General features: G+C 45.3%; 3 protein-coding genes across 3 annotated transcripts; 1 reads left to right on the top strand and 2 right to left on the bottom strand.

The window, feature by feature from the left end:
- Nucleotides 1–232: 232 nt before the first annotated feature.
- si:ch211-165i18.2 (uncharacterized protein LOC100149646 homolog) lies at nt 233–3,570 on the top strand. Its single transcript, XM_067243355.1, has 2 exons — nt 233–322; nt 653–3,570. The coding sequence occupies exons 1-2, from the start codon at nt 236–238 to the stop codon at nt 2,147–2,149; spliced, it is 1,584 nt and encodes a 527-aa protein (XP_067099456.1). The 5' UTR covers nt 233–235; the 3' UTR covers nt 2,150–3,570.
- Nucleotides 3,571–4,935: 1,365 nt separating this feature from the next.
- LOC136949146 (papilin-like) lies at nt 4,936–8,174 on the bottom strand. Its single transcript, XM_067243354.1, has 4 exons — nt 8,145–8,174; nt 6,752–6,960; nt 5,792–5,967; nt 4,936–5,618 (listed from the first exon to the last, which is right to left on the bottom strand). The coding sequence occupies exons 1-4, from the start codon at nt 8,172–8,174 to the stop codon at nt 5,446–5,448; spliced, it is 588 nt and encodes a 195-aa protein (XP_067099455.1). The 3' UTR covers nt 4,936–5,445.
- A 667-nt stretch (nt 8,175–8,841) lies between these two features.
- Nucleotides 8,842–12,211, bottom strand: LOC136949144 (papilin-like). The gene is made up of 4 exons (XM_067243350.1): nt 12,182–12,211; nt 10,795–11,003; nt 9,835–10,010; nt 8,842–9,661 (listed from the first exon to the last, which is right to left on the bottom strand). Exons 1-4 carry the CDS (start codon nt 12,209–12,211, stop codon nt 9,489–9,491), a joined length of 588 nt encoding a protein of 195 aa, XP_067099451.1. The 3' UTR covers nt 8,842–9,488.
- Nucleotides 12,212–12,473: the final 262 nt, after the last annotated feature.

Below are 12,473 nucleotides of genomic sequence, written 5' to 3'. Positions count from 1 at the left end.
CAGTATGACAGGCAGGGTTTTCTATTTCTCAATGGCTCCTCTGGTTCTGTTTCTCTTCTCAGCACTTGCTGCTTGGCCTCTTGGCTTAGAAGCTCGTGTGGTTCAAGACTTTTCAACATGTAAGCAATTCTTTTACAAACACACTGAACCCACAGGCATAGATCAGAATGCTGAAAAAATCTGCCAGAAAAAACTTTTCGACTACTACGCTTCCCTATATTCCACAAGTCATCGGATGCCAGTGTACAGTGCCTACAACATTGATTATACCTGCATGGACAATGTTTTGAGTAGAAGAGGAGTCTGGTTTATTGAACCACAGGTAATATTGAGTTGATGTTGTTATTAGTAGGCACAGTTATAGTAAATGTATTCTTATTATTAATGGTGTTATTCACATGCCCTAGTATAAATCTGCTGTGCCCCAGTAAAAACTTTTTTTTTTTTTACAATTTACTTTATCAGTCAGTGCATTCATTTAGATTGATAATCTCGGGGGGGAAAATCGCTATCAACACTTTTAAAATCAACTCAGTTGAACCGAAAACAGAAATCCCATGTCCTGTCAATGCACTGTATGCATTTGCTATACTCCCATGCTTATTTGTAGCCTACATACAAAAATATTATTATTTTGATGTCTTGTTTTTAGATTTCTAACATTGATGGAGAAGACATGACTGTTGCAGGAGTTAACAAAGACTTGATCAAACTAAATCAAGCGCTCAACGAGGATTATGAACACACCGACTACGACCGCGGACACTTAAACCCGAATAGTTATCACTGTAACGAGGGCCGTGTCGCCACTTTCACGCTGACCAACGCTGTGCCGATGGATGCGTGTTTCAATCGAGTCCATTGGAAAAAATACGAGGATTATTTGAGAACTATAGTACTAGGACTTCGTGGGATGGGAAGAGACTTTTTTGTGACAGGGGCTGTGCCTTCAAGAAACAGAATCCCTGTGCCAGGGTTGGACACCACTGAAAATGTCCGGGAATTTAGTAGGGTTACAATTCCCAGTCACATGTGGACCGCTCTGTGCTTTGAGCACAATGATGAGCAGTATTCATTTTCTATAGGTTACATAGGAGAGAATAAAGCAGATGCCATCATCCAAGTAATGTCAGTCCCTGATCTTGTGCACAGGCTGGGTGAGCTATACAACAGCAATAACCTGCAGATCTTTGACAATGACTGTCATTCTAATTCTCAGAAATCTAAAGAAGTTCTACAGCAACTCTATAAAAAACTGGATCTCCCTCAGCTTCAAAGAATGTTTTTCTTAGATCAAAATGTCCAAAATCTTTTATCTGCAAGCTTATCGAAAAGACAGAGGCGTAGTGGCAGTCAAGAACCGATTAAAAAGCCCAGAATTTCTAAAATGACGTTGGAAATGAACTACAGGGATATGACAGAGTGGTTCGACAGTAACGAGTACATGAAGCTCAACACCGAAACTACTTGTATGTTCGAACTCAATTCGAAAGTGCATTCGTCCTGGCCGACAGTCATCAGAGATGAGCTTCGTTTGAGACGTTCTGCTGAGAAACTTGACGATTACATTTGTAAACTCATCCCAGAGAAGTCTAGACCTGAGTCTGTCATCACGGCCGATGGTACTCATTGCAGAGCAGGCACGACGTGTTCCAGCGGCAGCTGTCCAACTGATCAAGGGAATAAAGAGTGCTGCACGTCACCCTGCCTGTATGACCACGTCGGGAAAGATTTCATGTGCAGTTCGGGACAGCGAATAATCAGGTGCTCCACCCAGTATTCCGCTGTGACTGTAAGCGGTAAAGCATGCAGACAAGATCACCCATGTGGGACTTATGGAGAGACGTATTATTGGTGTTACACGTATGAGACTGATTGGGATTTCTGCAGCCCGCCTTATGTAAACAGTATAGGTAAAAATGGAAAACCTTGCCGAGACGACCATGAATGCAGCACCTATGGGGAAAGTTACCATTGGTGTTATACTGATCGATCCGACCACTGGAATGAGTGCTGCACCAATAAAGATCCCTATGTAGCTGTGAATGGTAAAATATGCAAAACAGGAAAACCATGTGGCACTTATGGAGAAAATTACCTATGGTGCTACACCACAGATGGTTCGTGGGATTTCTGCTGCACTCCATAGCCTACAACTAAAGGTCCTATCAATTAGGTCGCTATGTTTTTTTGGTTTCAATCTGTTGCTGTGAAATAATTTGATTTATATATGCAGGCAGACAGACTATGAAGTGCTCTGAAGCATTTCTTTACCTGTCATTCTTTGCGTGGCAATAATCTTTTCAGGACTGGGATGTAAGTGCTAGCCTAACCTGGTGGCCCTCTACGTTATGCAAACTAACTGGGTTGAAGATCTTTAAAAGAAACGTTTTAGTGTTGGGTTATTTGTACTACTTTTGAGGTTTTTGATATATTTACTGATTTCGATCTTATGCTGTCAAGTCAAGTCCATTTTATTTATCCCACTAGGGGAAATTTGTTTGTAGACAGGTATTAAAACACATTCAATCCACAGTACAGTACAAGGATCGCTTCATGTTGAAACCCAGAAATAAGTTCCGTCAATGAACCCTTAGTGCCATTCATTTATGCAAATTTAGCCTCCCAATAGCAAAACAAACAAAAGAGTCCCCAAATATTGTTGTTCTGTGGGTGGAAACTCTACACCTTCTTCCTGAAGGCAAGAGCTCAAACTCCTCCTTCAGGGGATGGTCAGTACAAGCCAATGTGGCTTTCTCTACTAGCAAGTGTGGTTGAATAGTGTTCAAATCAGAAGAAAAATCAACAAACAGAAGTCTGGCATGAGTTAGTGGGCCCTCAAGGTGATGATACAAGCTGTTCAGCACCATCAGAGAGGCATCTTCAACACCCCTACCAGCTCTGTAAGCAAACTGCAGAGGATCCAGAGAACCCTGGATCTGCTGCCTAACAGCCCGTCCCACCACCGTCTCTAAAACCTTCATCAGTAAAGATGTAAGTGCTACCGGTCTAAAATCATTTAAGGACTTGTAGGTTTTGTACACTTAGCGACAGGGCCATAATTGAATGTTTTGGGATTTCCGGAATCATATGTAACTCCAGAGATTTCATAAAGATAACCTGAAAAACCGCAAAGCTGATCAGCACAAATCTTGTGCTTTGCCACAGATCTTATCAGGGCCTGGACTCTTCCTACTGTTGGTGTGCCTAAACAGTTTTGCAACAAAGTCAACATCAATGGTCAATGTTTGACTCGACTTAGTCTTGCACCTCATCTCATCTGTTTATTGAAATCTTGTTTATCAAACCTTAAATCAAAATCATTCAAACTATCAGCTAATTGACTGTCAGAATTAAAACCCTCCAGACTGGCTGCCTTATTACCCCTCACATGACATCCAGTCATCTTTTTCATGCCATTCCAAGCAGTCGTGTCTGTCATATCCAATGTGCTGACACACTGGCTGGCGGGTCTGTGTCCAGCGCCTACCATGGCTGCAGGTCCAGATGCTGCTTGTCTACCCCCCCCCCCCACTCCCCGTTGCAAGTCACGTGTTTTTGTAAATGTTGTTGTGCTTATGTGCTGAGGTTTTTGTCTGTTCCCACACTGTACTCCTCTAGGAGCATTGTCTGGGTGTTGCCTTTTTCTCTCCTCCTCTCTCCTCATGTTATGCTGTAACTTTCTAGTTGGCGCCGAAAATGGCTGCCTAGGTAGGCTCTCCTGCCAAAGTAAATTCCTTGTCTGTGCAAACTTTCATGGCGAATAAAAACCCATTCTGATTCTGATTCTCAAATAAAAAAAATGATTTTGAAAGGTGTTCTCTGTTGTATTCTATATGACCGTGAAAACACGGGTGCAGAAACATTTGCACGTTCGTTCTTATAACCTGTTTTATTTTTGGCAGTGTAGGAATTAGGGAGACATGATCTTTTACTGTTTTAGATGAGTGCGGGGGAGATGTTTGGTCATTTGTAGGAGCCACTGACACAGCCTGGTTAGGACTACCCATGTCAGTGGTGACGGTGACATTTAAGATATGCAGCCCGATACATGCTGCTCTCTGGATAATGTCAAGGATCAGTGGTTTGTACACCTCACCTTTTGTGAGCTCGAGGCCTCAAGCTCCATTCCTGAGATGACAGTTGTGTTACACGGCCCAGAGTACCACACGTTTCACACAGCCGTCTTCTACATGTGACACTGTACCAGTGTACTACACTCTACACTGCTAATAACACTGGTTTGAATACATACATTACACCCATCCAACTTCACGGGGGAGAGAGGAGACAGAACCTGGCTGGGAGGATGCTGCTGGACGTCCATGCCCTCTATGTCTGGAGGGGTAGAGGGACGAGTTAACGTAACACTGATGGAGAGAGAGGTACGGATTTCAGACAAACTCTACTTGGTACGGTTATTACAGTGGATGTGTTTTCTCACATTTAAGCAGCAGGAAACAGAGAAGAGTCTTCATAGTTGGTCCAGGGGAACTGAATAACTGACTGTTTACACTTATAAATGGGTAAACTATCAGGAATAGGGTTGGGACAGGTTTGGGTTCAGGGTCTCGCAGGACCTCTAGTGGTGACAGGTGGTATCTCTCTTTAAACGCTTCTAAAACGTAGCACTGTAAGGTGCAGATACACATGACATTGCATTTACATTTTATTCATTTTTCAGACGCTTTTATCCAACGCGACATCCTAGATAAATATGGACACTTTAAAACAGAATAAATATATCAAAACAGAGTTAATCAAAATATTATTTTATTTCACAATAATTACAGAGTAATGAAAGGATGAAAACTGTGAAATTACAGTCATTCTGAGCTGGGACTAGATCATTTGTATCATTATTTTCCCAGCAAATATTGATTTAAAGTGATGAAACAGCAAATGAACTGAATTCCCCTGGTAGGTCAAATGGAGCAATGCCAGCTAGTTTAACAAAATCTTTAGATTCTCAGAACAAATTCAAAGAACAAAAAAGCAACTGATTCAGTTTAGACTAGAGCACCTGTAGCACCCTACAGGTTTGACAGATCCAGCGGAAGAGTGTGTGTGTCTATTTGTGTGTGTGTGTGTGTGTGTGTGTGTGCATTACTATGCACCAGTTCCACCCAGCTTAAGTGATGCATCCCAAGTAGTGGTTTCAACTGGACATGAAACTGAATATAAGAACAGTACAAAATATTCCCTGAACAACAACAACAGGCATGTCTCCTTGATTGAACATTTCTACCAGGACAGACACACTAATGTGGATCGTCCCAGTTAGACGAAACACCAGACTGAACAGACAGAACAGTGTCAGCATGTCAGTCTTGGTACCAGCGACGGGAGGTTCTGGGATCTGTGCAGGTTCGGAAGACAACTCCTCAGGAAGGACCCCCCCTTTGGCCTCCCACTCCTTCCCACAATGCATCAGCCCTGGGCACCCTACCCCGTCCGGCGGCCCCTGGAGCCCCCCTGAGCGTGGCGGGCACAGCTGGCGCAGCAGAAGCTGGCGTAGTAGGGGTTGTTGCACAGCCGGGCGTACACTATGAGGTTACAGTTGGCCAGGTCGGGCTGGTCCACGCACTCCGCTGGCACGCCCACCTCCGCATCCTGGTCTGGGGGAGCGGATCGGGAGGGGGAGGGAGGAGAAGAGAGGGGATGGGGGGCAGGATCATTAACAGTGCATATCGTGTATGATTCGTAATGTTGTTTAATGTCTGTTTGGTTGAAGCTTGTAAGCCGGTCCTGCCCGACTGGGACAGGTGCAAGGGGAGAGAACGTGCGTCACCTCGCTGCGAGGGCTTGGACACGCGGATCTCGGCCGTGGCGCTGACGGAGTAGGTCCCCACGTAGGCGTTGCAGGTGTACGAGCCCTCGTCTGACGGCTGGACGTTGTTCAGGATCAGACTCCCGTCTGGGGACGTCTGGACGTTACGACCGTCCGCGCGCACGGGGACGCCGTTTCTAGGAGACGAACGCAGAGGAACAGGAAGTGGATATCATGGGATGTTTTGTCTTGCTTCCAGGTCAAAGGTTAGCTTCAGGCGAGAGTGCAAAATAAACAAAATGGGTGTTGATCACTAAATCTGTTTTTAATCATTTTGTATGCTTCTATGCAATTAGAACAAAGTGCATGTGGAATGTACAGGTAAATATGTGTAATAAATAACTACTGTCTAGACACTTCTGTTTGGATAAAGTGTAATGAATAACCTGCTACATAGACACATTCTATTTGATGAGAGTATATTGAGCAACTGCTGCATTAGACACAAACTGTGTGTGACCCCAGGCTTGCATCATGTACAGAGGAGACAATATCCGTTCGTGGAACAAGGGTCTGATGAAAGCGTAAACAGCTACAATGTGAACTTTGTCCTAAGATCAGGATGTGAACCCTGAGCCAGAACCCTTATACAAGACAGTGGCTCCTGACACGCAGCAATGCTTCTCTGTTCCTCTGTGGCTCATCGACACCGTTGCTTAGTTACTGTTGCTTGTTACCTTGGAGAACTCTGACTCAGACAGCTACTGCCTCAGAACTCTTTTAATCAATACATCTGTTAGAACCAAGACGCTTTTTCTGTCCCACCACGACACAAGACTTATATACATATGTGTATATACATCAGAGAACTACATCCCAGAACATACTAATAATTATATAAAGATGAATACAAATGATAGAGGATTATTAAAGCCGAAAAATCATTATAGAAGATGTTAGAGGATGAGGTGTGAGACAGACCTGGACCAGCCCACGCTGACGTTGTCCCCGGATACGACGCAGGGCAGACGAGCCGTGTCGCCCTGCGCCACCTGCAGGTTGTTGGGCGCCGTGGTGATGAGGTCGCCGTGGACACGCAGCAGCAGCTGCCTCTGCTCCAGGTGCTGGTGAGTGGAGGCCGTGCAGGTGTACGTCCCCGAGTCCTGCGTGCTCAGCTGGCCAATCACCAGCTGAGCACGCAGCTGGCCAATAACCCTAACCCTAACCCTAACCCTAACCCACCGTCTCTAAAACCTTCATCAGTAAAGATGTAAGTGCTACCGGTCTAAAATCATTTAAGGACTTGTAGGTTTTGTACACTTAGCGACAGGGCCATAATTGAATGTTTTGGGATTTCCGGAATCATATGTAACTCCAGAGATTTCATAAAGATAACCTGAAAAACCGCAAAGCTGATCAGCACAAATCTTGTGCTTTGCCACAGATCTTATCAGGGCCTGGACTCTTCCTACTGTTGGTGTGCCTAAACAGTTTTGCAACAAAGTCAACATCAATGGTCAATGTTTCACTCGACTTAGTCTTGCACCTCATCTCATCTGTTTATTGAAATCTTGTTTATCAAACCTTAAATCAAAATCATTCAAACTATCAGCTAATTGACTGTCAGAATTAAAACCCTCCAGACTGGCTGCCTTATTACCCCTCACATGACATCCAGTCATCTTTTTCATGCCATTCCAAGCAGTCGTGTCTGTCATATCCAATGTGCTGACACACTGGCTGGCGGGTCTGTGTCCAGCGCCTACCATGGCTGCAGGTCCAGATGCTGCTTGTCTACCCCCCCCCCCACTCCCTGTTGCAAGTCACGTGTTTTTGTAAATGTTGTTGTGCTTATGTGCTGAGGTTTTTGTCTGTTCCCACACTGTACTCCTCTAGGAGCATTGTCTGGGTGTTGCCTTTTTCTCTCCTCCTCTCTCCTCATGTTATGCTGTAACTTTCTAGTTGGCGCCGAAAATGGCTGCCTAGGTAGGCTCTCCTGCCAAAGTAAATTCCTTGTCTGTGCAAACTTTAATGGCGAATAAAAACCCATTCTGATTCTGATTCTCAAATAAAAAAAATGATTTTGAAAGGTGTTCTCTGTTGTATTCTATATGACCGTGAAAACACGGGTGCAGAAACATTTGCACGTTCGTTCTTATAACCTGTTTTATTTTTGGCAGTGTAGGAATTAGGGAGACATGATCTTTTACTGTTTTAGATGAGTGCGGGGGAGATGTTTGGTCATTTGTAGGAGCCACTGACACAGCCTGGTTAGGACTACCCATGTCAGTGGTGACGGTGACATTTAAGATATGCAGCCCGATACATGCTGCTCTCTGGATAATGTCAAGGATCAGTGGTTTGTACACCTCACCTTTTGTGAGCTCGAGGCCTCAAGCTCCATTCCTGAGATGACAGTTGTGTTACACGGCCCAGAGTACCACACGTTTCACACAGCCGTCTTCTACATGTGACACTGTACCAGTGTACTACACTCTACACTGCTAATAACACTGGTTTGAATACATACATTACACCCATCCAACTTCACGGGGGAGAGAGGAGACAGAACCTGGCTGGGAGGATGCTGCTGGACGTCCATGCCCTCTATGTCTGGAGGGGTAGAGGGACGAGTTAACGTAACACTGATGGAGAGAGAGGTACGGATTTCAGACAAACTCTACTTGGTACGGTTATTACAGTGGATGTGTTTTCTCACATTTAAGCAGCAGGAAACAGAGAAGAGTCTTCATAGTTGGTCCAGGGGAACTGAATAACTGACTGTTTACACTTATAAATGGGTAAACTATCAGGAATAGGGTTGGGACGGGTTTGGGTTCAGGGTCTCGCAGGACCTCTAGTGGTGACAGGTGGTATCTCTCTTTAAACGCTTCTAAAACGTAGCACTGTAAGGTGCAGATACACATGACATTGCATTTACATTTTATTCATTTTTCAGACGCTTTTATCCAACGCGACATCCTAGATAAATATGGACACTTTAAAACAGAATAAATATATCAAAACAGAGTTAATCAAAATATTATTTTATTTCACAATAATTACAGAGTAATGAAAGGATGAAAACTGTGAAATTACAGTCATTCTGAGCTGGGACTAGATCATTTGTATCATTATTTTCCCAGCAAATATTGATTTAAAGTGATGAAACAGCAAATGAACTGAATTCCCCTGGTAGGTCAAATGGAGCGATGCCAGCTAGTTTAACAAAATCTTTAGATTCTCAGAACAAATTCAAAGAACAAAAAAGCAACTGATTCAGTTTAGACTAGAGCACCTGTAGCACCCTACAGGTTTGACAGATCCAGCGGAAGAGTGTGTGTGTCTATTTGTGTGTGTGTGTGTGTGTGTGTGTGCATTACTATGCACCAGTTCCACCCAGCTTAAGTGATGCTTCCCAAGTAGTGGTTTCAACTGGACATGAAACTGAATATAAGAACAGTACAAAATATTCCCTGAACAACAACAACAGGCATGTCTCCTTGATTGAACATTTCTACCAGGACAGACACACTAATGTGGATTGTCCCAGTTAGACGAAACACCAGACTGAACAGACAGAACAGTGTCAGCATGTCAGTCTTGGTACCAGCAACGGGAGGTTCTGGGATCTGTGCAGGTTCGGAAGACAAGTCCTCAGGAAGGACCCCCCCTTTGGCCTCCCACTCCTTCCCACAATGCATCAGCCCTGGGCACCCTACCCCGTCCGGCGGCCCCTGGAGCCCCCCTGAGCGTGGCGGGCACAGCTGGCGCAGCAGAAGCTGGCGTAGTAGGGGTTGTTGCACAGCCGGGCGTACACTATGAGGTTACAGTTGGCCAGGTCGGGCTGGTCCACGCACTCCGCTGGCACGCCCACCTCCGCATCCTGGTCTGGGGGAGCGGATCGGGAGGGGGAGGGAGGAGAAGAGAGGGGATGGGGGGCAGGATCATTAACAGTGCATATCGTGTATGAGTCGTAATGTTGTTTAATGTCTGTTTGGTTGAAGCTTGTAAGCCGGTCCTGCCCGACTGGGACAGGTGCAAGGGGAGAGAACGTGCGTCACCTCGCTGCGAGGGCTTGGACACGCGGATCTCGGCCGTGGCGCTGACGGAGTAGGTCCCCACGTAGGCGTTGCAGGTGTACGAGCCCTCGTCTGACGGCTGGACGTTGTTCAGGATCAGACTCCCGTCTGGGGACGTCTGGACGTTACGACCGTCCGCGCGCACGGGGACGCCGTTTCTAGGAGACGAACGCAGAGGAACAGGAAGTGGATATCATGGGATGTTTTGTCTTGCTTCCAGGTCAAAGGTTAGCTTCAGGCGAGAGTGCAAAATAAACAAAATGGGTGTTGATCACTAAATCTGTTTTTAATCATTTTGTATGCTTCTATGCAATTAGAACAAAGTGCATGTGGAATGTACAGGTAAATATGTGTAATAAATAACTACTGTCTAGACACTTCTGTTTGGATAAAGTGTAATGAATAACCTGCTACATAGACACATTCTATTTGATGAGAGTATATTGAGCAACTGCTGCATTAGACACAAACTGTGTGTGACCCCAGGCTTGCATCATGTACAGAGGAGACAATATCCGTTCGTGGAACAAGGGTCTGATGAAAGCGTAAACAGCTACAATGTGAACTTTGTCCTAAGATCAGGATGTGAACCCTGAGCCAGAACCCTTATACAAGACAGTGGCTCCTGACACGCAGCAATGCTTCTCTGTTCCTCTGTGGCTCATCGACACCGTTGCTTAGTTACTGTTGCTTGTTACCTTGGAGAACTCTGACTCAGACAGCTACTGCCTCAGAACTCTTTTAATCAATACATCTGTTAGAACCAAGACGCTTTTTCTGTCCCACCACGACACAAGACTTATATACATATGTGTATATACATCAGAGAACTACATCCCAGAACATACTAATAATTATATAAAGATGAATACAAATGATAGAGGATTATTAAAGCCGAAAAATCATTATAGAAGATGTTAGAGGATGAGGTGTGAGACAGACCTGGACCAGCCCACGCTGACGTTGTCCCCGGATACGACGCAGGGCAGACGAGCCGTGTCGCCCTGCGCCACCTGCAGGTTGTTGGGCGCCGTGGTGATGAGGTCGCCGTGGACACGCAGCAGCAGCTGCCTCTGCTCCAGGTGCTGGTGAGTGGAGGCCGTGCAGGTGTACGTCCCCGAGTCCTGCGTGCTCAGCTGGCCAATCACCAGCTGAGCACGCAGCTGGCCAATAACCCTAACCCTAACCCTAACCCACCGTCTCTAAAACCTTCATCAGTAAAGATGTAAGTGCTACCGGTCTAAAATCATTTAAGGACTTGTAGGTTTTGTACACTTAGCGACAGGGCCATAATTGAATGTTTTGGGATTTCCGGAATCATATGTAACTCCAGAGATTTCATAAAGATAACCTGAAAAACCGCAAAGCTGATCAGCACAAATCTTGTGCTTTGCCACAGATCTTATCAGGGCCTGGACTCTTCCTACTGTTGGTGTGCCTAAACAGTTTTGCAACAAAGTCAACATCAATGGTCAATGTTTCACTCGACTTAGTCTTGCACCTCATCTCATCTGTTTATTGAAATCTTGTTTATCAAACCTTAAATCAAAATCATTCAAACTATCAGCTAATTGACTGTCAGAATTAAAACCCTCCAGACTGGCTGCCTTATTACCCCTCACATGACATCCAGTCATCTTTTTCATGCCATTCCAAGCAGTCGTGTCTGTCATATCCAATGTGCTGACACACTGGCTGGCGGGTCTGTGTCCAGCGCCTACCATGGCTGCAGGTCCAGATGCTGCTTGTCTACCCCCCCCCCCACTCCCTGTTGCAAGTCACGTGTTTTTGTAAATGTTGTTGTGCTTATGTGCTGAGGTTTTTGTCTGTTCCCACACTGTACTCCTCTAGGAGCATTGTCTGGGTGTTGCCTTTTTCTCTCCTCCTCTCTCCTCATGTTATGCTGTAACTTTCTAGTTGGCGCCGAAAATGGCTGCCTAGGTAGGCTCTCCTGCCAAAGTAAATTCCTTGTCTGTGCAAACTTTAATGGCGAATAAAAACCCATTCTGATTCTGATTCTCAAATAAAAAAAATGATTTTGAAAGGTGTTCTCTGTTGTATTCTATATGACCGTGAAAACACGGGTGCAGAAACATTTGCACGTTCGTTCTTATAACCTGTTTTATTTTTGGCAGTGTAGGAATTAGGGAGACATGATCTTTTACTGTTTTAGATGAGTGCGGGGGAGATGTTTGGTCATTTGTAGGAGCCACTGACACAGCCTGGTTAGGACTACCCATGTCAGTGGTGACGGTGACATTTAAGATATGCAGCCCGATACATGCTGCTCTCTGGATAATGTCAAGGATCAGTGGTTTGTACACCTCACCTTTTGTGAGCTCGAGGCCTCAAGCTCCATTCCTGAGATGACAGTTGTGTTACACGGCCCAGAGTACCACACGTTTCACACAGCCGTCTTCTACATGTGACACTGTACCAGTGTACTACACTCTACACTGCTAATAACACTGGTTTGAATACATACATTACACCCATCCAACTTCACGGGGGAGAGAGGAGACAGAACCTGGCTGGGAGGATGCTGCTGGACGTCCATGCCCTCTATGTCTGGAGGGGTAGAGGGACGAGTTAACGTAACACTGATGGAGAGAGAGGTACGG

Source organism: Osmerus mordax, chromosome 9, assembly GCF_038355195.1.
Source record: "Osmerus mordax isolate fOsmMor3 chromosome 9, fOsmMor3.pri, whole genome shotgun sequence".
Lineage (NCBI taxonomy): Eukaryota > Metazoa > Chordata > Actinopteri > Osmeriformes > Osmeridae > Osmerus > Osmerus mordax.
Note: the sequence above shows the minus strand (reverse complement) of the source record. Positions and strands in the feature narration are given on the sequence as shown.